Here is a 27,493-nt window from a genome sequence, read left to right as displayed (position 1 = left end):
GGGCTTCACTCAGGTTCCTCAGGCTTCCTGTTTTTCTCTTCAAGCTTTCATTTTACCAACAAACTGTTTCCTGTTCTAAGGCTTCTTTGCGACTGAAATCCCACAATTTATCCCCAGCAAGACGTGGCCGGTAAAGTCTTTGAACAACCTTCCTTCTACTAACGCTCTCTTCCTTTCTGCCAGCTGCCTGGATGGGTGATGTGCGAAAATGTCGAGGCTTCACTGAGATCTTTAAGTCTTTCTCGTCCTCTGCAGAAAAGAGGGGATAAGTGGCTCAGCCACAGGCAGCTTTTCAGTTACACTGGTGGGAAGTATTGTGCTTTCTACATTAACTTATCAGGCAGCAGCGAGCCCTCTGCTGCTTCGGCTTTCAATCATTTTCCTTTAGCTGTTGCTCAAGCACTGTTAAAATTGTATTTGTGAGTCCGAGAGTAGCAGTTGGGTCTGCAGGCTGCCGTCCTGCCTGGTGAATGCCATCAGAGAGCCTGAAAAGCTGGTGGGGATGGAGAAACCAAGATAACCAGGCAAGGGATTGCATTCAAAGAGATGCTGCGGGGATTGAAACATTTTAGGAGCAAGTCCCCCTTTTTCTTATATTTTATTTTATTTTTTGCTAACTGTGTGGCTGAGCTGTCCCCGTCACTAAGGAAGGGAGTTACTAGAGGTTTCATTTGTTCCAGTCTGTCACAAAGCAACCTGTGAATTTCAGTAGCAGCGAGTTTCTCTTACAAAACGTTCAATTTTCTAATGTTATTGTTTTCCTCCAGGCCGTGTTTTTATTTATTCCTAATTCTTACAAAAATATTTGCATTAAGTATAACCTTTTAGCCTTAGTCACTTTGTTTATTCAATCACACCTAACTTAAGGACTGTAATATTACTGGTGTTTTTTTCCCCATGTTTATACAGACATAAACTGACATCTCCTCCCTGACAGTTTTGGGTATGACTTGCAGTGGAAATACAGCTCCAGAAGTCTTAGGTCTGACAAAAATAACCAGGCAATGAATTGCTTGTAGCTGCCTTCCTTTTAGGCCTGCCAATGGACATGGTCCTGATGCTCAAGCTGCTGTACTCAGCTGGAGCCATGAAAGAGCTTTTGTTTTGCAGAAATAAGGAAACAGCTCTTCAATGTAGAAAATAGAAATGTAGAAAATGTAGAAATAGCCACTCTCTGCTCTGGAGTTTTGCAGATCCATTTACTTTTAAATGCTTTTCTTACCACCAGTTTTGGTTGTCTTTAGTCCTTGGGGTCGGTGTCTCCAAGTCCTTGGGGTCGGTGTCTCCAAGCCCCATTGAGCTGTGCAGCTACTCCCCGACCAGAGCAGTTCAGATGGCTTGAGCAGCCTGTCCTAGCACACATACCCTGGCCGAGACAGGTTTATTCCTGACAAATACTTGTGTAAATCAGACAAGAGATAGATGCCACTCACTCTTGTCAGTGGATGGGTGTGCTGGGCAAGGCTCTGGAGCATGGTGAATGCTCCTTGAATGGGAGCCTGTCTGGTAAAGTGGAAGGAGAATTAAATGAGAGATTAATTAGAGAAAAATAAATGTGTAACTTGCTAAAACCTCCATGGGATGATTGAAACTGAGATACAGTTTTATTGTGGGCTGGATGTGCTGCTGTGTCCTGCTTGTCTTGTTCTGGCCTCAGGTCTGTAAGTTACTTGCAACTCATGCTGTCCGCAAGCCAGCAGAGACCCTTGTCCAGGATACCGGTGTGGGGGTAATGCATTTTGTCAGCATGTAGGAGTTTGTGTGGGGATCAGATCTGCAGTCTGGTTTTGTTCCCCAGGAGCTGCCACTGGGGACAGCAGCAGTGGAAGGCTGCAGCTCCCCCTTGCTGCCCCCGGGCCCCACCATGGCATCTCTCTGGAGCTCACTGGAAAGAGATGTGTTCAACCCACAGAGCAAGAAGCTCCTGGAGACCATCTGTGTCTGGAAGACGGGGAAGAAGAAGAAAATGTCCATTCTCTGTGTAGTGGGTAAGAACCCCAGGGTGGCCAGGAGGCAGGTTGAGCTGCAAACCCAGCTCAACCATCCAGCAATGAAATATCATTTTTATTATGGTTTGCATCACATCTGTTTCTAAAGGTTATCAACAAATCTCCTCTAACACAACACAGAGTTACAGTCTCATTCTATCTCTTCATAGATTTGCTGAAAGTTTCAGCAGGACCCAAATATTTGATTAGGATCCAAAGGTGCACGTGCTTTGGGAAATTTTGCATCTCCTTTGATCTATGCACTTCTGGTTGCTTCATCACTCTACAGCATTTAAGAAATTGTTAGCACAGATATGGTGTTGGTTTATTTATTTATTTTTTTTGACTTACAGGGGAGAGAGTCTCCTGACAACAGGCTTCCAGATAGCCCAGTCACCTGCTATAGGGTTAATTTCTGACAACCTTAGCCACAGTTTCTGGCCTAAATGGCATGCTTCAGCACCCTCTGTAGTCAATAGAGGGCAGGAGCAATATCTCCAAGGGATGATACAGTCGCTTTACAAGCAGCATCTAAAATACATGAGTTGCCCCTGGAACAGCCCGTGTCTCCTTTCTGGAGATATCTATCTCAGGTGGGAGATCTGAATTAGAATAGCCAGAATGAGGTACAGTGAATTCCTCCCTGATGAACCAAAAGGTGACTGTGAGCTAATTAACACTGGAATTGAATTTTGATGGGATATGTTAATGTGGGTATCAGTCAAACAAGGCGATGCTTTTGGACCATGCTATAGGGCCTGCAACAGGGCATGTAGCTGTCATAAATCCTGTGGCAACAGGGACCCCGTTCCTGTCATCTTTGGATCTTGCTGAAATATTGCTCACACGTTACACAGAGCACAATGGCCAGGTTTAAAACTCTTTGGGAATCTCTCCAATGAATTCAGAGTACTCTGGATTAGACTCCAGAGAGCACTTCCAGTGTGGAAAGGTTAAATGAAGAGAAAAGCCTTGCAGCACCTCTCCATACAGTGTTCATTGCAGCCACGACTCAAAATCAGTGTCTGTCTGTCCACCTGCACCCATCCACTCCCACTGAAGTTATATACTGGGTTTATAATAATATTGTGAGTTTTTTTTTTTCTTTTCTTTTTTTTTTTTTTTTTCTGTCTCTCATCCACAGTGGATGCCCTTAAGCCAGTGCAGCCATTTCTGGTGAAGGTCAAGGTAGACCGAGGAGAGCAGTACAAGATAGCCTACAGGTGGCCTTTAGCGGAGCTGAAGCTGGTGGATGGCAAGACTCTCGATCAGGTAGGATTGATTTTATTTTTGTAGCAAAGGACGTGGCAGAGGGAAATGAATATGAAGCTAGAGAGACACATGCCAGGATCCATAAGGAGATTTCTTTACTGAAAGCATTGTGCAGTGTTTGGAACAGGCTGCCCAGGGGAGTGCTTGAGTCACCATCCCTGCAGGTCTTCAAGAAACCTGTTGATTTAGAACTTAGCAGTGTGGTGGCGGACTTCAGCTTAGAGGTTGGACTAGATGATCTCAGAGGTCTTCTCCAGCCTGAACAATTCTATGATTCTGTTCTGTGTTTGGGTCTTCTGCAGCCCAGCCCATCCGCCTGGATGGAGGGAAGAGCAGCAAAGGTGCTTCTTTCCTCATCTAGGACTGAACCAGCCTGAATGACACTTAATTATAAAAATAATAAAAATAATAAAAAAGAAATCAAAGCCCTCTGCCTTCCCTCAGGGCTGTTTCCCAGAGAATGGTGCACTGGGGTCTCTCCATCCCTAGCTGGCTCCTCCATCCTGCTGCACTGCTCTGGGGTTTCTTGTTTCCCTCTTCTCTTCCACAAGACGTGTGCGTCCAGGAGGATGAAGCTGGAGTGATGTCCTCCCTCCTGAGTCCTCCCTCTCTTTCTGCTAGGCTAGCCAAACACTTGGGTAGGGTGAGCAATGAGTAGTTGACCATTGCATTGACACAGCTCTACCAAAATCCTGGGGCAGGATCCCCTTATCCTCTGGGACAACTCTCTCCTGAAGTTCTTTGCAGCAACCCTGAGGCTGGAGAGATGGGCTGCAAAGCACTGCTCTTGTCAGATCTCCAGCAGGACACACTGTCAGACCCATCTCTCAATCCACATTGACAACATTTCTCAACATACACTTGCATAGGATATTTAAAGATTAAATGGAGGCATTTGCTGAAAGAAAGATTGTAGAGAGAAGGAGTGAGCACGAGTCTGTGCTTTTAGGGTGACGTGAAGGTTTTTGGGAAAGAAAGCACGGACAAGATATTCCCACTCTGCTGCCGGGGCTGGCAGTGTGTCGTTAAAGTTGTTATAATTAGTTTTTTTATTAATGTGAATGTTCCAGGAGCCTTGGCGCAGTGCCTGGGTTTTCACAAGCATAGAAATAAACGAGAAAAAGAACAGCTTTCCAGCTCTACATCCAGGACAAATAAAGTACATCTGCACAGCATGGCTGAAAGGCAAATCATGCTTGCAGGTTTGCAGGGCATCTTGATCCTATGGTTAGAGCTGAACTGATATTTCCATTGTCTTACATCTCCCCTTGCATGTTTTCGTCCTGCCTGAGCTTTCTTCTAGCAGATGAGCCTGGTTCCTCCACGCCTCCTGACCTGCCTCGGCTCCTGAGCAGCTGGGATTAGGAGACACCTCCCGGATTGTCAGTCCTTTCCCCCTCATTTGCCAGCACAACGAGACAAATTGACAATACCCTGTCTTACAGGGAGGCAAACAGAGAACTTGCTTGTCCTGATGGCTAAAGCCCTCCTGTGACCCCCAGCCTGGATTCTGGCCCACATCATCCCATTTCTGCTTGTGCTGTGCCTGTCCTTTAGACTGCACAGCTTTTCTCCTTTGCAGATGTATTTTTAGTGTGCAGTCACCTCCCCTGTTGACCTCCCTTTGGGCAGGTTAAGCAGAACAGCCTCACAGTCTCCTTTTCCATGCTGACATCTCTGTTCCCTTCATCAGGCCTGGAGCTCTTTTCTTTGCCTCTTCCAGGCTGAATTCACCTTTCCTGAATGCTGGCAGCCAGAATTGTCCCTGTCACTCCTGGAACGGGACCTGGTCTCCAGCTGAAGCTGCTGCATGAGGTCCCCAGGCAGGGGAGAAGCTGCGGCTGCAGCCAGGGCACACTGACACGGTGCCACCACAAGACCCCAGCACCAGACGAGCTTCCCAGCACAGCCCAGTGCTCAAATCAGCTCAGTCTTTCCCTAGTGTGTGGCTTGGCAGGTCCATGAAAATGCAAATAAGACCTCCCCACCCTTTTCCAGCAGATAGCTGGGACCCCAGCCCATGGGATGACATTCAGTACGCACAGCAGGGGCTTGGCCGTCGGTCTGCTCCGCTGCACCCCAGCCCTGGCACCAACAAAATCCTGACACCGCAAGTCCAGAGGTGCTAAAGCTACAGCTCCCTTGACCAAAACAGCATTAATATTTATGAAGCGATTAGCAGAGGCCTCCCTGCTTTAATAGCTCCTCGTAAGGCAGGCTGTAAACCACGTGCCCTGTAAGTCCCCCCCCCAGGCATCGCCGCTCTGCGCTGCTGCAGGGGCTGCTACGGAGCCTGCAGAGCAATGCGGGGGCGAGATGTACTGCTGCAAGGCGTCTGGAAAGCGACCCTTACAGCATCGCAGGACTGCATAAATCTGCACAGACTCTGCGCCTGTTACGATGATTAGTACCGATAATTATGAGAACAGCTTCCAAATTCTCCAGAAGATGAGATCAGGCTGTGCTGCAGAGCTAATGAGATGGTGCAGGAAGGGGTTTCTTTCTGTGGGATGTTCCTACTTCAGCACCCTCTTATTCTTTCCACCCACATACACTGCATAGTGGCAAACACAAAGTCTCCAATGGCTGGAGTTCCCCCTCCATGAGACTGCAACCTCTGGGCATAGAGATAAAGTCATGGACACTTACATGGACAAAAACCACATGGGGAGAGGCTAAGGGTGTTCTTCTTCCAGGCCATGTTCCTGTTCTTTCAAGTGACCTTCTGAAGAAGCCAGGGATGGGGTGCAGCACAGCAAATGGGGTCATTTCCATCACAACGACTTTAAGAGCAACAGAGAGGGGAAAGCCCCAAACCTGGAGAAAACTGGAAGAAAAGCATCCCTGAGATTTGTGCTAGGACTGTGGGGAGGAGCAGGAATCTCCTCTGCCTCTTGGCCAGCTGAGGTCTTGTCCTTGTAGCACTGACGTCCTGTCATTGATGCCAGGTAGCAGGGGTTTTTTGTGAGCTTGGAGTTTTGTAGAGGTTAACATTGCTTTCTCTGAGCTCCTGCATGTCCTGAGCCATTGCCTGTAGCTGGGGTAACCTGAAGTTCTCAGGAGACCAAACACAGGGGAGATCCATGCTTGGCAGCAGGTAAAAGTGCTCACAGGGTCACTACTCCTGGCCATACACCGAGCCATGCCAGCAAGGAGGGCATACCAACAAAAAGGTGGCCTGAGAGAGTTTGTCCTGCCCTTCCCTGGCAGCAAATTGGGTAGTTGACGATACAGGTGAAACTTCTTTTTTTCTTTTCTGGATTTTCCCAATTCTTGAGTGAAAAGAGGTTTGAAATTCCAGGTTGGTGGACGGCAGAGAGGAATATCTGCAGTGGGAGGCAGGCGGGTGCTGGGCTCATTCTGAACTCCAGTAGATTCGAGCTTTCTCACCCAGCACATCGTTAAGCTGCAGAGCTTATTGCCACAGGACGCTGTAGACACCAATACCATGAATAGGTTCAAAGAACTGTTAGAGGGAATCAGGGACAGGAGGTCCTTCAAGGGCTGTTAAACACGGCGCTCTGGATCTGTGAGCTGCTGGAGGCTGGCAGGGAATCCTGAAGGCAATATCACTCCGGACCTGCCCTTTGAATGCTTTTCTCTCAAGCATCTGCTGTTGGCTGCTGTCAAAGCTGATCAGCGTCCATCCACCAAAACCTGCAGCAAAAGGTGAGAGATTTATGCAATCTGAAAAGAGATCAGTGTGCTGCAGCAGAGCACCAGGACTGGCTGAGTGCTTGGCCTGACCTACTGTGAGCATCCCAGGGTCCTCACCTGGGGTCAGAATCACTGTGCATCCTAGTTTTCAGTGCTTTTATCATGCCTGGGATTATTTGCAAAGCACCATGACCGTACCTCTCCAACCCTTCCCAGTCGCCCTGAGATAACAGGGAAAGAAAGAGCTGCCAGTAATTGCTGCAGCTTCCTGGGGCCACTGAAATCCCCAGAGCTTGAAACTGCAGCATAGCTGTGTCTCCCTCCTCCTTTAGCCTATGCCTGCTTTTCCTTCCAGCGCACAAGGTATTTTCACAGCATGCAGTGCCTGTTTTTAAAACAGGCTGCCGACCTGCGTTAAGTGCACGTGGTGAGGCAAGCGGTGTTTAATTATTGATGAGGTAATTAACTGTTGACATCTAGGCGAGCCTGGATTTTGACCTGCACTTCGATAAGGTTTACAAGTGGACTGCTAGCAGCTCTGACGAGAAGAAAACCTTTATCAGATGCTTGTGGAAGCTGAACCACCGATTCCTCTCCAGGGCTATCAAGTTTGTGAATGTCCCCTCCTGTCCCGTGGAAGGTAATTCATTTCCTTGTCACACTCAGAGTGTTGTTTTATTTTTAATTTATCATCACTATATCCCTCTGTCCTTGAACCTGTTGCATGCTCTGGTGATTTTAGAGGGCTTCTCATAGATGCTGCCTGCACTCTGGGTTGGGCAGTCAAGTGTTGGTAACACCAAAATGTATTTATTTTACAACCTGCCACTAGTGTTGCATTTGACGAGAAGAAGCCTGTTCACCTCTGAAATTCGTTTCAGCCTTGTATAACATGTCACCATGCCCCTACACACAGTCCTAGAGAGGTGAGTAAAAAACACAGCCAGAGCTCAAATTAAATTTCAGATGCCCATTTTGTCCCTTAGAAGGCTGACTTTCCTTTATCCCAACCACACATTTCCTTATTCCATGCTGTTGTTCTAACTGGCCAGCAGGCTGAGACCACTAGACTCGTGTCAATTGTGACCCCAGATGGGACGCAGGGAGAGCAGAGCTTATGAAATGATGAAATTTGGCTCTACCCACGTGTCCTCCTGTCCACGCAGGGAGACAAAGGCCCCAGGAAGACAGGAAGGATGCTGCAGAGACTGAGAGCCAGGAGGAGCTCAGTGCCTACCAGGAGATGACACCGAAGGAGGCTGCAGATGTGCTGAGGCTGATGGAGGAGTATGAGCCCCTTGTGAACAACTCCGTGGCCTTTGCCGAGCAGCTGAGCAACGACCTGCACGTGCTGGACGAGGTGAGGGGGGCGAGGGCTGTGATTCAACAGAAAAGGCCCCCAGACCTGCAGCAGAAGGTGTTTTTTGTTGTTGAAGGAGTCCAAAGGCATGGCCTGGGAGTCCCCAGCTGATCTCAGCATCTGTGATGTGCGATGAGCCAGTGGGGCTGCCCAAGAGAGGGGCTTTGGGTAGGACACCTCCTTGCCACAGCCATGGACCCTGCGGGCTGTGGGGCTCAGGAAGGACCAGCAGCTTTTGCTGGGAGGTAGCCAGGTGATTGCAGAGGCCAGCGCTCCCTGCAGCCTGGCAGCCCGGCCAGAATTAACATCATTGCTGATGAATATCTGCCTGCACCAGCAGCTCTGTTTTCACTGCGCTTGGACATCAGCTTGCGTGGCCTCTTTCCAACGACTGCGGGGGAAACAGAGGCTGACCCACTCATCTGCAGGCACACCAGGGCAGAGAAGCCCACGGTCGGTCAGCTTTGGAAGGAGTAAAACAAAATAAATGGCATGCACACAGAGCCTGAAGGCTGCAGAGCCCAGAGGCACGGGGATGTGGGGGGAAATGGTAGCAGTGAGGGGCTGGGATTTCCAAGGGCAGTAAAGAATTTCTTCCTTATATCTAATCTAAATCTACCCTCTTTTACTTTAAAGCCATTACTCCTTGTCCTATCACTACAATTCCTGATAAAGAGTCCTGTATTTTACCTGGTGATAGGATTTTATAGGCAGGTAAATGGAGAACAAATGGGGAAAAAAAAACAAGCCAAAGGAAATATTCTAAAATATAATAGAAACCACAAACCCTAAAGCCAACCTCCTTCAGCTCCAGTAGCTGCTGTATTCCCAATTTGTGTCTCTGTATGAGTTATGCTTGGAAACTTAAGTAGTTAATCTGGAAAATCGAACTCCTGAGGGCTGTTCCTGCTTGCTCTCATACAGGCACTTTGCAACTCCATTTCCCAGCTATAAAACACACTGCAAGGGCAACCAATAAAACTCTAAGTTAAGTTCTTTGAGTCAAAAGGTGCTGCCGAATACATTATTTTAATGCCCTTTAACGAATAAACATTGCTTACTGTTAATGCAAATTAATTAATGAGATGTTTCTATTTGTAAGGCTTGATCTACGATATTAAGTGTAATTGATAGCAGCAAGTTAGACCAGCACATGCATATATTTAGACGTTTTTTCCCCCACACCCCAGTGATACCACCTTGTGCCGCCGTTGCAGCGCTAATCAGCCTCTGCCAGCCCATCTCTTCTGGGGATGGCCAAGCAGCGTGCCAACAGCCTGGAGGCTTCGGAGGGAAGGAGAGCATGGCCAGGGCACCTGGGGGGCCTGATTTCCACATTGGTATTCCTACGTGCTCACAGGACCCCAGCACACGCCAGAATTCATGCATCTCCCAGCGATTTTGTGCACCATGTCCGGCGGGAGCGCGATTACCACTGCCCAAGTGGCGATGTTCCAGAGCCCTTCTGCCGGCGCTGCCACCGGTGATGCTTTTCTCCTGGCCACCTCCTGTTAAGCCCTAATGAGACAATCCAAAGGCAGAGCAGTGACCAGCTTTGTGGGAGGGCTGTGGCTGTGTTTTAGGAGTGTTTAATACAATGCAAAGGTCCCCGGCGTGTGGCTGGAAAGCGGCAGTCTGGCAGCGGGGCTGTTTGCTCCCTCGCAGGTCCTCGTGCTGGGCTGGGCTCCGGGCGAAAGGAACATTTTCTTAACGTCGTTGTTGCTTTCTGAGATGAATATCATGGACCAGAAAGCCCCACTTCAATACCCGGTTACTGACCTATTGGCAACTGAAATCTCTGCCTGCCCTGCCTTCGTGGGGCTCCCTGTGGAAACGCTGCAGCTCTTTGCAGACAGGCAGCTTCATCTCTCCCTTCTGATAGAGACTGCTACGATTTCAGGCTTTTCTTTTCTACAGGATTTCTCTGACCTTGCCAGACCCTCTGTGAATCTGTCTACAGCTGATGCCATTGTCCCCAGCCCTTCCTCCCATGCTGTCAGCTGTTTAGCTCCTAAAACTGTGCTGCATTTGTCACGGGAGGTTGTAATACACATTTTGCCCATGATATTGAAGCCACCAGATCCAGGCAGGGGTTGCAGAGTGGCTCTCACGCATTCTAGGAGCAGCTCTGTGATGCTCCAGTGTCTTGTCCTGCACGTACCACCTCTAGATCTGGAGCTACCAGCCCATCCTTACTCCACCAGCAGTGGAGATAGAGTTTGAAGAAGAGAAACATCTTGACATGGGGATTGTAGATGGCCAGCAGCTACTGTGCAGGAAACCAGCTTTCAGACACTCCTCATTCAGTGCACAGTGGAGGTCCAAGCTGTGACAACCTGACTTGGGTGGACAAGACTTGGCTTCTCTCCTTCTGAGCATTTCCCATCAGAAAGCCAAGTGTGGGGCATACTGAGTGCAGATGCAGCCCTTCATTTAATAAGAAACTCGTCAGATAATTGAAATATCTGAAATGACAAACTCCTTTAAAAGCTTGATTAAGGCAGAGAAAGATAACAGTCTGGAAGACTCATGCCTCCCATGCTCATGGCTATAGATTATTTTCCTTGATATCCCACATGGTACTTAGGCCCTGAAAATGATACAATTAACATTTGGAAGCAGTTAATCTCTAGCGGAGCTTGTCATCAACAATTAACATGCTGTTACATCTCTACCACCCGTCAAAACAAATGCCCGAGACCTCCAGGGGCAAATAATGCCTTCAGTTGCCATATTAGAGACACACATATGCGTGTGTCTCCTGCATGATTTAACTGTTTATTAATTCCACTGCCAGAGCAGCTCAGCCTTGCACTTGGGACTTGCTGATGTAGAGTTTGGCTGAGTGCAAGGATAAGACATTGACCTTGTGCTGATAGTGATGCAGGACAGCTGTCTTGCATGTTATGACCATGAAGACTCTGCTTTGACTTGGGAGGATGAGGGTCAGGATATCTGGCTCTGAGATGGTGCTGATCAGTCCCTGGCACGGTGCTGAAGCCCTCTGTTTCTCCATTTCACAGGCCAACCTGAGGGCCATCATCTCTTCTGAGAAGCAGGTGACAAAGCTGATGAGCTCCATTGATGAGGCCCTGGCAGAGGTGGCCAGAGTGGAGGAGACCTTGCAGGTCTACGATGAGTTACTGGGAAGCGTGAAGCAGCAGATGGACCACATCCACCAGGAGAACTCCTTGCTCCATCACATCCTCTCTAACAAGACGAAGCTGATGGATGAGATCCTCTTCCTCACGGTATGTGGATTTGCAAAGTCTGTTAAATCTGTTCCAGAAGCTATCAGTGTACCGCAAACCCTGAAAACTGTTTGCAAAGGCCACAGAGCTTCTCTGGCCTAGAAATGAGGAACTTTGTCTTGATAATATAAGGATGGACACAGTTGGGATGGGCTACAGGCAGACTGGTGGCAATTACGATGCACAGTGCCCTCACTGTGGCCCAGTGCTGTAGAGGGACCCCCAAAGATCTTTTTCATGGGCAAGGTGAGCCTCAACCTGTGTAATGCCATATGGAAAGGCAAGCTATTTACCAAAATAATACACCGTAAATGCAAGAATTGTGCTGTAATAGCACAGCTAATCCTCACTTCCACTGGCTATGGTGACCTCTACACCACTGACCTTTTTATTTCTTAGTCACTGCCTTTTCCTTAGCTTTTCCTTTCTCCTGCCATCCACCTTGCTGCCAGTAGCCATACCAGCAGTGCCAGCCCATTTGACACTCAGGCTGAGCCCCTCCGCTGGCACTTCTGCTGTGACTGTGCAGACCTTTGTTTTTGCTGGGGACAGAGCAGCACAGCCTTCTCGATGGACAATTGCAGCCTGGCAGCTGAAGGTAGCACTTGGCTGTTTCAAGCCAGCAGCCTTCCAGGTGGAATGGGAAGGGATGCAGAGCTGGATGTGTTTGCACCTGCTCTCTTCTGGCTTTGTTTTCAGACCCACCTTGACCTTGGCAAGGAGCACTGCGAGGCCCTGAGCCGGGCAGACCTCTCCAGCCCCAGCGGCCTGAAAGCCTGTGTTGCTGCAGCAGAGGCATTATCTGGCTGCATGAACATCCAGATACAGCCTGGTAAGGAGAGGGCAGAGATTTATGTCTGTGAAGGGTAGAGACATCAGCTTATCTGCCACTTGTGCTGCTCACGCACCATTTTCCTGCAGCACAGCCAGAGAGATGAGCTGGGACACAGGCTGGCAGAGGTGGTTTTCTTCTGAAGATGTTGCTGGAGCTTCCATGAGCCTCCTTATCTCTCTTTGCACAGTATCACAGCAAACTTTCTTCCATTTGTTGGCTTTTAGGGGGCAGCATTCACCCCAGAACTTATGCCTTGAACACCTCTTGCATTTGTCAGGGTGCTGGGTGACAAAAGGCCCCAGTGCCACTCTGTGCCACTCTAACACCTCTCCTGCTTTGTCTCGAGGTTACCGAAAGCTACAGGCTGTGGCGGAGCAGCTGATCATGTTTGAAACACTCAAGCAGAACTTTGAAAACAGCTTCATCAGTCACATTACGAACATCTTTGAGCTGCAGGTGGGCTTCACTCTCCACACAGCAGCACAGCATTCTGAGGAACTTGACTATCCTGGTAAATTAGCACCAGTGGTGTTGGGGATGCCACCATAAAGGATTCTCCAAAAGCGTCTCCCCAAAGACATCTTTTCATGTACTTTCACCCTGCAGTTGTCCCCAGCTCACTGGCTAGTTTTGCAGGTGTGCAGAAAAAATTCAGCACACCTCTGCATCTCTCAGGCTATCAGGTTCCTCCCCATGAGTCATTAATCCTCAGGTCATGTTACAAAGAGAAGTGGTTTTGCTTTAGATTTTTTGCTTTACATTTTCTCATTTTAATTTAGGAGTGGTGGTGGCTGTTCTTTTGTTTGTTACGCAAAATCCCAGGAGAAAACCCAATCCCTTGAGCCTTTGATTAACATTTTCAAATGTCCGTCATGCAATATAAAAGATATGGTGGACACGGTGGGAAGAAGTTTGGAAGGACAACGTGACTCTTCTAGATTTCATTTTGTGAAGAGGAGTTGCTCCCAGATCCTTAGCATTACAGCCTTAGATGCTTGACATTGACTTTCAAGGGCTAAACCTGGGTAGAGATCCTGGTAGAACCTGGTAGAGATCCTGGGTAGAACCTGGGTAGAGAACCTGGCAGGGATCTGTGGGATCTCCCTGTGTCTTATCCTATCCACTGTACTTAGCCACAGCATCCCACGTATTACTGATGGGCCAAATCATTCCTCTGGGCTCAGAATTGTTCACCCAACATAGGGTTAAAACTGGAGTTTGAAGTGATCACTCTGTTCTTCTCTGGCCTTTAAATTTGCTTCTCAAACATTCAGAATTAGCAATCCAAGGGTGGTTAGCAAACAACTGTTTTCCAGAACTTCCTGAGGCCATTTTATTCAGCACTCTCTGTCCTTTCTGTTGCTTTAGGGCAATGCTCAGGTCGATGCTCTCATGAACCCCTTTGACAAGCTCTCTGCACCAAGCCATAGTCTCCATCATGAGGAACTGGCACCCTACACCCCGCTCACGGCCTGGCTGAGGAATGCCAACCCAGTTCTCTTCTCTGATCTCCCCAAGGTATGGCTGAAATCCCAAATAAATATCCATCCAAGAGGTCAACTCACGGCGAGAGCTCAGTTTCTCCAAATCCCTTCTTGGCTGTGAGCTTCCAGCATTTTGCATTTCTAGGAGAGAGTCTGGCCAGCTTGGCCACCTTAGGCTTGACAGAAATAGGTATGGGACTTGGTGACAGATACTGTGTTGAAGGAAAAGGTCTGAAATTCCAAAATTTGGTATTGCTGCTGTCATCTGGGCATCCCTCTACTGCATATGCTTGATAAGATGAACTGCATTCATTCAAACATCATTCATACAACACTTGGGTGTATTTTATTCAACTGTATTTTATTCAAGTGAACTTTATTTGTAGAGTTCTGGGAAGCCCTTAATATCCTTGGCATCTTCTGCTAATACGGACATTGCTGAGTGAATGAGATGGTTTCTTGTATATCACTAAGGCTTGGTTTTCATTTTTGTTACTGTGTTTTGCCTTTCCAAAAGTCTTACGCCCCAAGAACAATAGGTCCATTTCAGTTACCATCTGCTGACTTTTGCTTCAACTGGGCAGCTGAGGAAAAAGCTCTGAGATGGGAGCTGGTCATGGGGAGATGAGATGCAGAGGAAATTCCTGTGCCCGTCTTGTTGTTCCAGGTCTATGCCCAGAACCTCAGCAGACTCTACGACAGGGAAATCAAAGCCTTTTTTGAACAAGCCAAAATGCTCTTGTTGGGAAGAAGAAAAGGAAGTAAGTGACTTTCAGATGTGACCTTTGTGCTGCTGAGCAGTAATTTCTTTGCAAGTAGGGAATGCAGCAATCATCCCCCATCACGGGTGTTACTGTGCCATGAGCTTCCCTCCTGCCCTATGGCCAGGTCTGCAGCTGGCAGCAGGTGACAAAGTTGGCTCTGATGTGCACCAGGTGGTGTCTGTGTGAGCCACGGCCCCATGTATTATTCAGCATCGTTTAGCTGCTTCTCAGGGCTGTAGTTTCTGTGTATCTTGCCATTTCAGGACTCCCAAACGATGCATGGGTGGCTGGGATCACATCCTGAGGAGCCATAAGTGAGGGGGACATAGGAGTGCCTGGCTAATGCCTGGTCCATATTTCATACAAGCAGAGCTGGTCAGGCACTTCTCCCTGTAAAGAGATGGCACCAAGCCTGTCCCTGAAGACATGAGTGTATTCATAGCGATATTTGTGAGAACAGAATGATTTCACAGTGAGCTGGCTGTGGGGCTGTGTTGTCCCAAGGTGATCATTTCAACAGGAATGGCTGCATCTGACTCAAAATATTCCAGTCAGGTGTTTCTGAAGATAAAAAGAGAAACTGATCTGTCTCCTCTGGAAGTTTTTGATTGCACAGAAATCACATTTTCCTTCAGAAAAACAAAGCACTGTAATGGAAAGTTCCATGCCAGCTTGGCCCAGCTTGAATGTCAGAAACCACTTTGCATGGTGTGTTTAGTCCATCAGAGCACTAGCCTGGCTGCTTTCAGCTCTGCACCTACTTCATCACTTGTCTCCACATCCCAGGGGACACCCTGCATGCTGGCTGGAGACGGAGGTCAAAGGAAAGAGGGCTGGTGCCTGATGGTGGCTGGAGGAGCGCAGCCAAGGGCTCTGCCTCTTGCCCAGCCAACACATGCTGCATCCCTGGGGCTAGGAACGCTGAGCATCACTTCCCTCTGCACCATGGCAGGTTCAGCAGCTCCCCTGGGGCAGTGCTGGCCCTGGCTGCTGGTTCTGCTCACCCCCTTTTGCCCCCCAAGTCTGGGCTGTGATGCCAGGCAGCGGTAGGGAGTTGGATTTTCCCACAAGCTAAGGTACTGACCCTTAAAGTTTTTCCTTTTTGAAATTTTGCAAGTAATGGAGGAAAACACCTCCAGGAAAACTTTTTATAGTCACCACAAACCGATTTTTCCATGCCAGAATGATTTGCCCAACTATGGAGCCAAGAGAGATAATTATCACCCGGCTGAAAAAAAAAATAATAAAATCAAGAACTCTCCAGAAGAAAAAGAATAACATAAAAAGCATTAAAGCACAAGTTGTGCAGGGAAAGTCAATATGACATTATTACTACCCTTGTAATTTAAAAACCAAAAGATAACAAGCAATAAAATCAAAGGGACAGGCTGAAAAACTGGGAGTAGGAAATCATTTGTGCACAATGCTGGTAACCTGCTGTACTTGTTGCTGCAAGCTGTCACTGTTGCTGGAGGATGCAGGAAAGCCTATAGCCAGAAGATAACAGGAAAATAAAACGAAACTATAATAATAATCCCAGGATAATACTGAGATATAGAATTTCTGGAAGAGGAAAGCATTTCATAAGAGCTGTAAAAGAAGACACTTCTGCCATGGGTCTATTGCAACTTTATCTGTCATCCTGAACATCCCTCCTGGAAGCCTGGCAGATAGGGTAATACAAACAGTTAACAAAAGATAACCTTCCTATCACCCCCCTGGCTCCTTGATGCCTGGACACAGCTTCTCCTAGGGAAACATGCTCTTTTTTTTTGCTTAAAAATAGGAATTCCTGATAAAAGAATATGAACATACTGGCAAGCAAGCAAACCCAGGGAACTGGCAGTGGGAAGGCAAACTGCTCCATGGTTTATAAGATAATGTAGCCAAACCCCATTTCCTGAAGAAGGATGATTACTTTTACTTAAATAGAAGGAAATAACAAAGATTGCGTGTGGGATGGAGAGGCCCTGGCTCCTATTTGCGAAGTGATTGATGGACTCTGAGCAAGGGACTTCAGTTCTGCTGGGCAACAGGAAAAACACCATCACCCTTTTGTGTCCTAGGCACTGAGCAGGTGCAGACATGGCTGGGCTGTTAAAGCAGACCTTTATGAAGCCAGCCTTGTTAAATAAAGATAGCACAGGACACGTGTCGCAGCCAGTCTACCTAATCCCCCTCCGTAAACACGAAGCCAGTCATCTCCTTTCAGTACTTGGTCCATCGTTAGCACTCATGCAAGCCCCATAAAACAGAAGTAACTAAAATCCCAAGAGAAACTCCTGTGTCTCCTGGCTTTCTTCCCAGGCTTTCTCTAGCTCCCACTGCCTCTTTCTTTCTAATCACGACCCCGGCAGTGAATTTTTAGGGTTGTTTCCCTGCCTCATAAAGGATTGTTTATGTTGATCCCTTCTAAATACCCAACCTGAAGATTTGCTGCCTTGTTTCAAGTATTATAGGGCAGTTTACAAGGCAAACCCCAACCTTTTTACAATTGAGTCACTAATTAAATTTTCTCCTCATTTTTCCATTCCATTTTCCACACAAAAACTTAGACCTGTAAAATTATTTCCTGGTTGCTGTGGGGAGAAATTTTTTCTAAGTTTTGCCACTTCTCAGCAAGTGAAATGATCATTGCCCATTGCATAAGGGCGGGAAAAATATATTAGGAAGCAGCTCGTTAATTTTTCTCCATGTTTTTTGCAAGACTGGGGGGATGAGAAGGGCTGTCTGTCATCTCTCATCCCTTCTCGCTGCGTAGGACATCTGACAAATCCTTTCCAAAGGTAAAGGCCCTGCAGGTATTGGCTCAAATAAGGATATTTTGGATATCACAGAAAATAAAGAGCTGGCCTGAATCACCCAGGACCTCTGGGGTTAGTGGAATAATACCAACTTTTAGAATTAATTAGAAAATAGGGATGTTTCCCCACTGATTTCTTTCCCTGGATATAATTGTTTTTGATGCATATTTCAAATACATTTTTCAACTTTTCAACTTAAACCAGGCAGGAAAGGAAATGTTGTGGTAAAAACTGGTAGCATTTGAAAAGTATATTAATTTCCAGATGAACACTTATAATTGAAGAAAGCAAGTTGCAGAAAAAGCCAACTGTCCCCTTCAGGGATTTGTTTGAATGGTAATTTAGCATAAGAACTAAGCAACAAACATTTCTCCTGAAACTCCTACAGGCATTTCTGCTGATTTATGCTCTTATCACCCAGGATTTTTCACTCCCCAGTCCTCAATATATAGTACTAAGCCCTAAATAGCAAAAGGAAAAGTATCACAGGGAAACAAGAAGAAAGTAATGACTGAAAAACAGATGAGAAGGTAGATTAAAAAAAAAAAAAAAGAACAAAATTGTATCCCCTGCATATTTGAACCTGATAAAAATCTGTTGGGGAAAGGCCAAAACACACCAAAGATCAGGAATAAAGATGTTTCAATCCATTAAAGTGATCAGAGGAGCTGAAGAGGCCAGGAGGGACAGATGCCCAGCCACCACACTGTGCCTGTTGCAGGTCTTCAGGAGGGCTTGGAGAAGCCGATGGTGATGGGGAGCAGGCAGCACCCTCGCTGGAGCCTCCCAGGGAGCAGAGAAGGACAGGAGGACACACCAGACAGAGGAAATGTCATCAAGGTCAGGAGATGAAGTTTTCAAAATGGTTCACATGTCCCACAAGGGCTGTGCCCAGTGCTGCAGCACATCCCAGGGCCATTTCTCCAGTGTTGCGTACCTGGGGCTGAAACAGAGCTGTTCTGTACGGCTGACACTCTCCTTGTGGTGGCTTAAATGTCACTTCAGGTGGACATGGACACCCATCCCGGTGTCCTCAGTGTGTGTTGGGAGTTTTAACATGCATGCTGGTTTCTGAGCAGATGTTGGAGCAGGTGCTGCGAGAGCTGCAGCCCCTCTGCACCACGGAGCAGCAGTTCATTGAGAAGTTCTTCCACCTAAGCCAGAACACCGCCGAGCTGCAGGTGCTGGAGGTAAGCATGGGGACTAGGTCCTCTCCAGTGCCACTGGCCCATCCCTCTAGCTTGATACAAGCCTCATCAGGCACAGTGGGGTGTCTGATTACCTTTATCTGCTTACCGGAGCTCTCCTGGGCTCTGGTCCTCTGGCAATAGTCAGTGGTGTCAGGACTGCTGGCGGTGTTGAGACTCCCTGAGGACAAAAGAAAATTGAACTTAAATTATGGTTTCAGCAAGATCTCAGCATATCTAAACATCAACTGTGGGACTGCAGTACGATGCAGCATGACTTCTGCTGAAATAAAACCTAGATTTGAGGAGGAAATTCTTCACTCAGAGGGTGGTGAGGCACTGGGACAGGTGGTCCAGAGAGGCTGTGGATGCCCCTTCCTTGGAGGTGTTCAAGGCCAAGTTGGATGAGGCAGTTGGATGTAGCACTGGGCAACCTGATCTAGTGGGTGGCATCCCTGCCCATGGCAGAGGGTTTGGAACTAGATGATCTTTAAGGTCCCTTCCAATGCAAGCCATTCTATGACCCTATGGTGTCAAGCTTTCCTCTGAGAGAACATGCAGATTATACTTTCCACCTCTTTCATCATTTCAGATACCTGCATCTAAGGGAGGAGAAAACATGGCATCTGCAGAGGATCCTCCTTGCACCAAGCCTCGGAGCCAGTATGTAGATCACGCAATTCATTGCTTTGATGTGGGCATGGTCCAGAGTGTCCTACAGGGACTGCCAGAAGAACTGATAGATTATTATTATTATTTTGCCATTGATGACCATCCTGATTTCAACATTGGTCTCAGGTTTGCACCCTGGACAGCAGCAGAACCCAAAGGCATCATAGCTGGGCTTGCAGAGAGGCAGAGTGCTTCTCCCCAGTGCAGTGACTCTGCTTCAGGAGGGTTACAGAAAGTGGGGTTTCTCGGCATCATGCTTTGATCAGCTTTAGTTCCCTAATAGCAAGATTGTAGACTGAAAGCATATTATGGAAAAAAAAAATAGAAAAAATGCCAGCATAAAACCACAAACTTTCCATTTGGATGGGAAAACAGGACCTCGGTGTCCTCCCACAGGCACAGATGTGGAAGAGTTGGAGGACTCAAGCAATAAATAAGCTCTACTGTGATACAGAAGGCTTTCCTTCTCCCTTATGTAGCTTTGCACATGCCTCTCCAGCTGGCCACAGCATCAGTGCTCCTCCCCATTTAATTACTTTTTTAATTTTTATTTTTAAGACTAGAAGAACCTACAACCCGGCTGCTGAGTGAGATTTTCAGTTCACTGGAGCCTGAGCTGAGAGGTTTTCTAGATGTCTGCAATAAGACCCACCCCTTCAGCTGCTTGCAGGTCTTGGTTACCTTGAGTGACTCCGTCTTTGGGATGTGGGGCTCTTCCTCAGCTCCCCCCTCATCCTTCCTCAACACTGTCCTGGGCAACATGCTGCTGCTGGCCAAGAGCAGCTTCAACAAGTGCATTGTGAGTGTTGGTAAGAGCAAGGCCAAATAGATATGGGTGGTGGTTGACCTCCTCCAGGGTCTTCTAAACTTCTAATGTGGGCTTTACTGAAGGCAGTGCTGGTGTGTACCAGATGTGGATCTGACTCTGGTTTTGGGAAGACTTAGCCCCTCATTGATTATGTCTGAGAGGTAAAGCACAATAAAATAAAGTGCCACATGTGCCTGCTCTTATCAGGATGAGGAAACTGAAGGATTTTTCCCCATGTACTGCTCTGGGAGGCTGTTGAAGCGATGGCTGCATATCAAGTTGTTGCAGCCAAGCTCTTCTGCACTCCTGCTGGCACAGCAGGACTTGCTCAAGGACCAATTGGTAGGGAGGAGAGTGTGGGGTGATCAAGATCCCATCAGAAGTGAAAAACCTGGCCCTGACACTGCTAGGTCAAGGAAAGCCACATGCTGGCATCAAGGGCACCTCTGCCAAGACCTGGAGCAGACAGCCTGTTCCCAAACTGGCTTGAGAAGTGCCAGAATTACCAGAGGGGAGAGCCTCTGTCCTTTGGGTGTATGTGTGAAGAGACAGAACTATGTCCGAGCAAAGAACCACGCAGCCTGAGACCAAGCACACCAGCTCCAGAAGAGCACCTAGTATGGTTTCAGACACAGCCAGAGGCAAGGAAGCTCACCTCTTCCCATAGACTCATGAAGGGAGGCTGTTGCTGCTAGTCCAACCTTGTAAATGCAGGAAGCAGTACACAACTCATTGCTTGGCTTGTTTTCTGGCCTGTGGCTTTGCCTGCTGGAAGAGGGGGCTGGGGCCATGACAGACCTGAGCATATTTTTTGTATCATTGCCAGGGGACCTTGTGCAAAGAAATCAAGGAGGCGAAGGCACCCAGCAAGATGAGAGGTGGGATCCTGCCCTCTGTGAGCCGCTTCGAGGAGTTTGTGAATTTCTCAGAGGAGGTGTTCAGGACAGCTCAGCGCAGAGGGGAGCTGGACAAAGCACACCTCAGGCTGGCCAGCAGCGTCTTCAGCAGCAGTGAGTACAAAGACTGGTGGCAACCATAAGGCTGCAGCCTCAGGAGTCATCAGCAACCAGCTGAGCCACCAGAGCAGGGTACATGCAGGCTACCTGCCTCCTGAACACTGCTTGGGCTGAATCTGCCTTCCCCAAGCAAAGACCTGGAGCATCTGACAAATTCAGACTGCAGAGAGTACAAGGTGCATGCTGCCTGGGATGTTTGCAGAGGCTGGGACACAAGCTTAGCTCTGAATCTAACACCAGGCTCTCCGCTACAGAGGAGATGCTTCCCACTACAGATCAGACTTCTTGTAAGGACAGGTCTCAGGAGCACCAGCAGCCAGAGAGTAACTTTGCCCCCAAAGTACTAAGGAGAGGGGTTGGGAGAGCCAGGCAGGCAGCTCTCAGTGGGTCCCTGGCTGTCGGTGCAGAGACCCCACTTCCCAGCTTGGAGAAGACCTGAGGCACTGCAGAAGTAATAAGTCCAAGCCTCCAAGAGCATGAGGTGGTGCAGATGGGCAGATGAGCTTGGGGTTGGAGCATAAACAGGCCCTACCATGCTATAAGCAATCTTTAAAGCAAAAGTGGGTGAGATAGGGAATAAAGCTAATGAACAAGGGCCAGTATGTGCATTTGTGGTGGTTTTACTCAGGTGGGCAGCCGAGCTCCACCACAACCGCTCTCTCACTCCCCCTCTCCTCAAAGAGGAAGGGGGAGAGAATACAACACAGAGAACTCGAGGTTTGAGATAAGAAAGGTTTAATTAAAGGGAAAGGGAATGGGAGGAAAAAAACCAGAGACAAAAGAAGCAATCAGTCCGCGCGGAAGCACAGAGAGAGGAAAAATTATTCTCTACTTCCCATCAGCGAGCGGTGTTCGGCCACGTCCTGGGAAGCAGGGCCCCAAACGCGTAGTGGTTGTTCAGGAGGAACAGCCCCCTCCCCCACGAGAGCCCCCCCTTTTATTGCTGAGTGTGACATCAGGTGTTATGGAATATCCCTTTGGTTGGTTTAGGTCAGCTGCCCCAGCAATGTCCCCTCCCCATCACTTGCCCACCCCCAGCCTGCTGGCTTTTGCATCTGCCACTACCCGCCTGCCGGGCTCTACAGCCAGATCTGCCAGCTCCTGGCTCTGCTCACAGGCGACCAGGACCCCGTCTCCACCGCCTATCTGCTGTCCGAGTCGGTCTCCATCACCCTGCGCCATCAGCTGCTCATCATCATCCACGAGAAGCTTCACAATCTGAACAAGTCGGCAACAGCTGCGGCTGAGCAGCTCCAAGGGCTCTCCCTGCAGGATGCTCCCTCGCGCATCCATCACCTCACTGAGCTCCAGAACCTCTTCAGCTTCAGCTCCACGGGTCTGGGGCCCCAGGAGCTCAACAGATTCAGAGAGCAGCTGCAGCAGATCCCTGCAGGAGTGACCGTCTGTCTGCTGACCCTCGTGAGCGTCCAGCCCTTCTCCAAGGACGACATACTGCTGCTGACACGGTTGGAGAGGGGCAGCACTCCCATCACCATCCACATCCCGACCGCGCTCACCAAGGCCCCGCTGAGCTCAGTGCTGAGTGACTTCGACACCATCCAGAAGGAGCAGAAAGAAACCATCAACTACACCAACAACCGTGACTGGTGGCTGTGCCGCTCCGAGCTGGACCGCAGGATGAAGAGCCTCATCGACACCCTGGAGACGGAGGTGCTGGACTGCTGGAAGGGAATGCTGCTCCCCACCAGCCAGGATCCCGCGCTGGCCAAGAAAGCCGCCCGCCTCTTCGCCCAGCTCCGTCGCTGCGGCTGGCGGGGCTCGGACCCGGCGCTGCTCAAGGTCCTGCTCAACGCTGCTCCCCTCCTCACCCCGGCCGACGTGCAAGCCCTGGCCGCAGGGATGTGCCCTTCGCAGTCCTGCAACAAAGCGGAGCTCCTCCTGCAAAAGGCCCTGGAGAAGCAGAGGAGCCGCGTCCGGGCACCTGGCGGCTCCCTCGTCCTCGTGCTGGATAAACACCTCCAGAAGCTGCCCTGGGAGAGCATGGCGTGCCTGCACGCCGTGCCTGTCACCCGCCTCCCGTCCCTGCGCTTCCTCCTGAGTTACAACCTGGTACCGAGGGCAGGCTCTGTGCTGCACCGCGGCGTCAACCCCACCAGGACCTTCTACATCCTCAACCCCCAGCCTGCTGGCTTTTGGGGGCTTGGAAGGAGTCCTGATGCTGTGCCAGCACTATGCAGCAATAGACACAACACTGGAGTGATATCAGTGCTGTTCCAGCTACGAGTGCAGAGTACAGCACTGTGTAGGCTGCTGTAGGGAAAAGGTGACTCCAGCTCAGACAGACCCAACACAGCATTATAGTTACTCCCTCCAGCATTTCAGAGGGAGACAGTTCAAATAGGATGGCCTAATGACCTGTTTACCATGAGGAGTGAGAAGGGCCATCTCTGCTCTGCATACTCAGTGAGCTACTTGAGCTCTTGCCCTCTCCAGACCAGCTAGCGAGTGGTTGGCAGCATGGTGAGACCTGATGAAAGATTTGGATAGGGCTGGATTAGACCTGAATGTCTCTGCACCCTTTTGGGTAAATTATAAAATATTACAGCTCCAAAGCCAGTACACTGCCCTGGAAGGCAAGGCAGTCAGACAGCTGAACAGCCTGTGATGAAGCTTACCTCAGCCCTTGATTCTCTCCATACCTGTCCCTGTCTTTTCAGTCAATAGCCTGTCCTCAGCAAATCTCAAGGCGAACACAGACATGGTCATGATGGAGAATTTCCACCACATTCACTGCTTCCTGTGCCAAAAGAAGATACAATGCCTGGAGGACAAAAAGAGGGAAGCCAAGCAAAGGTATAGTGAGCACATGGAGAAATATGTCATCACCTACCTGGGCCAGCCACTGGAAAAGCTCAACGTGAGTACAGAATAACCTGACCCATCAAAAGGTCACTGCAATTCATAAAGTTACAAATCCACAGGACAGAATCCAGAGGAGGGGAATCAAATTTAGAAACCACAACCTAGGATGGAACGGAGGCTGTTTGCAACAGATTACTAAGGGGTGAAAAAGAGTTCTCAAATCTGTGAAAGCTTGTAAGATTGAGGGAGTAACCCCTCTTCTGTGGCCATGATGAACAGGACCAGGGGTCAGGAGCTGAAGTTCGCACACTTCTGACCACTTACTGCTGGTTTTTATGGTATAGCACAGTGCCTGCTCCCCTTGGAAGACCAGAGGACCAGCTCAAAAGCACCTCTGCAACTCATGGCCTCGGTGCAGGGACCTGCTCAGCCCCCTTCTCCCGCTCCAGGTTGCATGCCTGTGCCTGGCACATGCTAGTTTCTTTTTGCACAGCTGCCTGGACTAATTAGCCTAGGAGAACCTCACACTTCCCAGGTGACTGCTTTGTGAACTGAGCTAAAAGCACCAGGCTTCGCTAACTCAACCAGGCATCCCCCTTCCTCTGAGATGATGGCTGCTCTCAAGACCCCTCCTTGCTCGCTCTGCTTCTTCTTGACCCACTCACTGGCCTAAAATATCTCAGACTGAGTTCAGCTTGAATTATTTATAAGACCTGCTCCTTTCAATTTGTTTGCAGTCTTCGCTGTCAAACATCTTGTAGGTTTGACTGGAAGATCAGCTCAGCATCTCATGCTGCTTTCAGCAGTGACATGCCAATGTCTTCAAATACTTCCTCCTCTGAGGGAAAGCAGAACTTCATTGCTCCAAATAACATGAAGGTACTTGGTGTTCTGCTCAGACACCTGACAGCCACCTCTTACAGCCCATGTAGCTCTTCAGGTTTGAGCTCAGTTCAACATAAAGAGTAGTTGCAAAGGCACTGAGTAACCTAGGAGCCCACACCTGTTTTTGAAAGAAGCTTGTAACTTTAGGAACCTCTTTGTCCTTGAAAACCCTTAGGATTTAAGATATTTCTCCACCCCAAACTGCAGCAGAAATACTCAAGACAGCCTACAGCATATTGGGCTGTATGGCAGCAGATCAAAGGAAGATATTAGTCTTACTTTTTTTTCCCCTTTGTTAGGCCAGATCTGAAATCTTGTGCCCAGCTTTGGGGCTCCAGATCATGAACAAGCTCACAAGGGGGCCACCAACATGGCCAGGGAACAGTAACATGTGTCCTGTGAGCTTGGCCCTGGAGAAGAAAAACAGTTTTAGGTGTACCCAACAGCAACCTTCCCTAGGAGGTAACTGAGAAGACACAACCAGGTCCATCACCAAGATGCATAGCAGAATGATGAGAGAACAGTTACACACTGGGGGGAAGGAGGTGGGGGGTAAGCTAGAGAGAAAAAAAGCACGATGAGGATAATAAAACACTGGCAGTCTGTCCTTGAAGATTTTCAAGACCCACCTTCAGAAGTGCCCCAGATGCCCCGGTCTGAATGCAGTGGCGATCCTGCTTTTAGCAGGAGGCTGAACTAGAGGCTGACTGAGGTTCCAACAGATTCTGTGTCTAGAAAAGCACATGCAGGGGAAAAAAAAAAAAAAAAAAGAAAAAGCCCTCTATCAGCATTGAGCCTTTCACGGAGCTACCCTGCTCCTGCTATTTTCTCCAAAAACTAGCTGAGGTCTGTACTCCTTTGGGTTGGCTTAGCCCTGGGATCTTAGAAGTGACAGCCATGCCTGTGGCTGGATATACACTCCTTTTGAAACACCTCCTTAAGGGGCAGCCTTTCCTGCATACTCACAATATCCTCAAAGTACTAAGAAAATTGAAGTTCATTTTACAGTTTTGCAGATTGTTACTCCATTTGAATCCAAACCCTCTCTAGCGAGGCAAACTGCGTGAAGCCCTAAGGAACACAAGTAACTTTTCAGCAGTCCCATTGCTCCATGGTAATGCCACCCCTAGAGATCCCACATGCTGAGCAGGGAGGGAAAGTAGAACTGATGAAATGCCCTAAAGCACAGCCAGGCCTGCAGAGCAGCCCTGCTTTCCTGGAGGACGAGTGGTCTGATAACTTCTCTTCCACTTGGTCATGGGAAGGGGACTGAGGACAGTGGCCAGGTTTCATCCCTAACACCTTCATGCAGCTCATCAGTGGATGTCTCCTTGCTTTTCCAGCACTTCTTTGAAGGGGTGAAAGCCCGCATCGCCCAGGGGGTGAAAGAAGAGGAGGTCAGCTTCCAGCTGGCCTACAGCAAGCAAGAGCTGAGGAAGGTCATTGAGAGGTACCCTGGCAAGGAAGTAAAGAAAGCCCTCGAGACCCTCTACAGGAAAATCCACAAGTATCTCTCCCCAGAGGAAAATCTCCTGCCGGTGATTGACTGTGGTGTTATTTGGGTGTGGTGTCATGATTTTGGGGTGGGTTCATGGCTGCAAAGCAGTGGGTCTTCTCCTCCTGAAGTTCCTTCCTTCTGGCTTGTCCTGTCATAGGGTGGCAGAGCATGCATGGCTTATCTTCTTGCAGTCAGACCCCACGTACAGCTGGCACAGGCTGATGCCCTTTTTTTCCCTAGGTGGTGTGGCACGCCATGGAGCAGGAGCTCATACGTCAGTACCAAGAGCTGGAGGATCTGATCCAACGTTGTTACGCAGGCTCGGGGATCACCATGGACTTCACCATGGCGGACTTGCTGAGCTATTTCAACTCCATCACCCTGTCCAGCGTGTAGAGGCAGATGCCTGTCGATTGAGACCAGCTCAGGGATCCTCTGCAGCTACACCTTCAGGAAGCTAAACTGAAATGTAAAACTTCCCAGGCTGAATTTTGATATGCAGTGCCCTGCTCTGAACTCAACACCAAGGTGCAGCTACCTTGTCAGTATTAGACTAGATCTCCTTTGGGGAAGTGGAGCTTCCAGGGGCAAAGCACAGCTTCCTCCCACAAAGAAATCACTGTACAGCCAATGAAAAAACTCCCAAACCTCAAGTTTCTGCCAAGGTGAGTGCCCGTGCTGTGCATCTTCACCAGACCACTGCCCGCCGTGCCACACAGCTGAATGATGAAAGCCCTCTGCTCCCCAGGACTCTCTCCTTTTTATCTCCAGTGAACCTGTGCTGAAGCAAGAGGGTCACAATGCATCAAGCCACCCTGATATGTGCAGTGCCATTATATCTAAGCATGCACAATTACTCTGCCAATTGGAGTGAAGTAAATGCTACTGTTTCAGCATATCAGGGAAAATGCTTCTCAAGGATTATCTTTTTCTTACCCCATTTTCTTACGAAGCATCCCATAAGAATGTCACAGCTTGTTACTATATTGTTTTTAAAAATATGGTCTTCACTCAATTCTTGCATCCTGTGTTGGTGACTTGGAGGCTGACATCCTATCCAAGATAGACTTGTCTTTAAAAAGTAAAGACTTGGAGCTTCCTGGTTCAATACAAAGCAAATAAAAGCACTGCTCACACTACTCAGATGGTTTGATATCATGGAACTCCCTAAGATCTCAAAACAGATAGG

At 48.6% G+C, this 27,493-nt stretch overlaps 1 protein-coding gene across 3 annotated transcripts; it reads left to right on the top strand.

The window, feature by feature from the left end:
• LOC311444113 (exocyst complex component 1-like) lies at positions 1–27,443 on the top strand. 3 transcript variants are annotated; one of them, XM_084534994.1, is made up of 18 exons: positions 1–130; positions 1,799–1,988; positions 3,133–3,260; positions 7,398–7,557; positions 8,084–8,277; positions 11,301–11,528; positions 12,228–12,360; positions 12,710–12,819; positions 13,732–13,881; positions 14,515–14,608; positions 18,137–18,255; positions 18,495–18,605; positions 19,195–19,265; positions 19,833–20,073; positions 20,909–21,092; positions 23,777–23,976; positions 26,150–26,344; positions 26,545–27,443. In XM_084534994.1, the coding sequence occupies exons 2-18, from the start codon at positions 1,865–1,867 to the stop codon at positions 26,698–26,700; spliced, it is 2,598 nt and encodes an 865-aa protein (XP_084391120.1). In that variant the 5' UTR covers positions 1–130; positions 1,799–1,864; the 3' UTR covers positions 26,701–27,443. The 3 variants fall into 3 exon arrangements, 2 of the variants coding, with proteins under 2 accessions (XP_084391120.1, XP_084391121.1); XR_014697656.1 differs by lacking the exon at positions 26,545–27,443 and having other exon boundaries at positions 23,777–24,800; positions 26,150–26,284; XM_084534995.1 differs by lacking the exon at positions 1,799–1,988 and having other exon boundaries at positions 71–130.
• Positions 27,444–27,493: the final 50 nt, after the last annotated feature.

This window comes from Aythya ferina (assembly GCF_964211825.1).
Source record: "Aythya ferina genome assembly, chromosome: 13".
NCBI classification, from domain to species: domain Eukaryota; kingdom Metazoa; phylum Chordata; class Aves; order Anseriformes; family Anatidae; genus Aythya; species Aythya ferina.
This window is presented reverse-complemented; position numbering and strand designations above follow the sequence as displayed.

Coding starts and splice junctions, on each gene's coding strand:
- LOC311444113 (XM_084534994.1), top strand. CDS start 1,865: ATGGCATCTCTCTGGAGCTCACTGGAAAGAGATGTGTTCAACCCACAG. Junction 8,278..11,300: donor ACCTGCACGTGCTGGACGAG/GTGAGGGGGGCG, acceptor TCCATTTCACAG/GCCAACCTGAGGGCCATCAT. Junction 19,266..19,832: donor TGCACCAAGCCTCGGAGCCA/GTATGTAGATCA, acceptor TTTATTTTTAAG/ACTAGAAGAACCTACAACCC.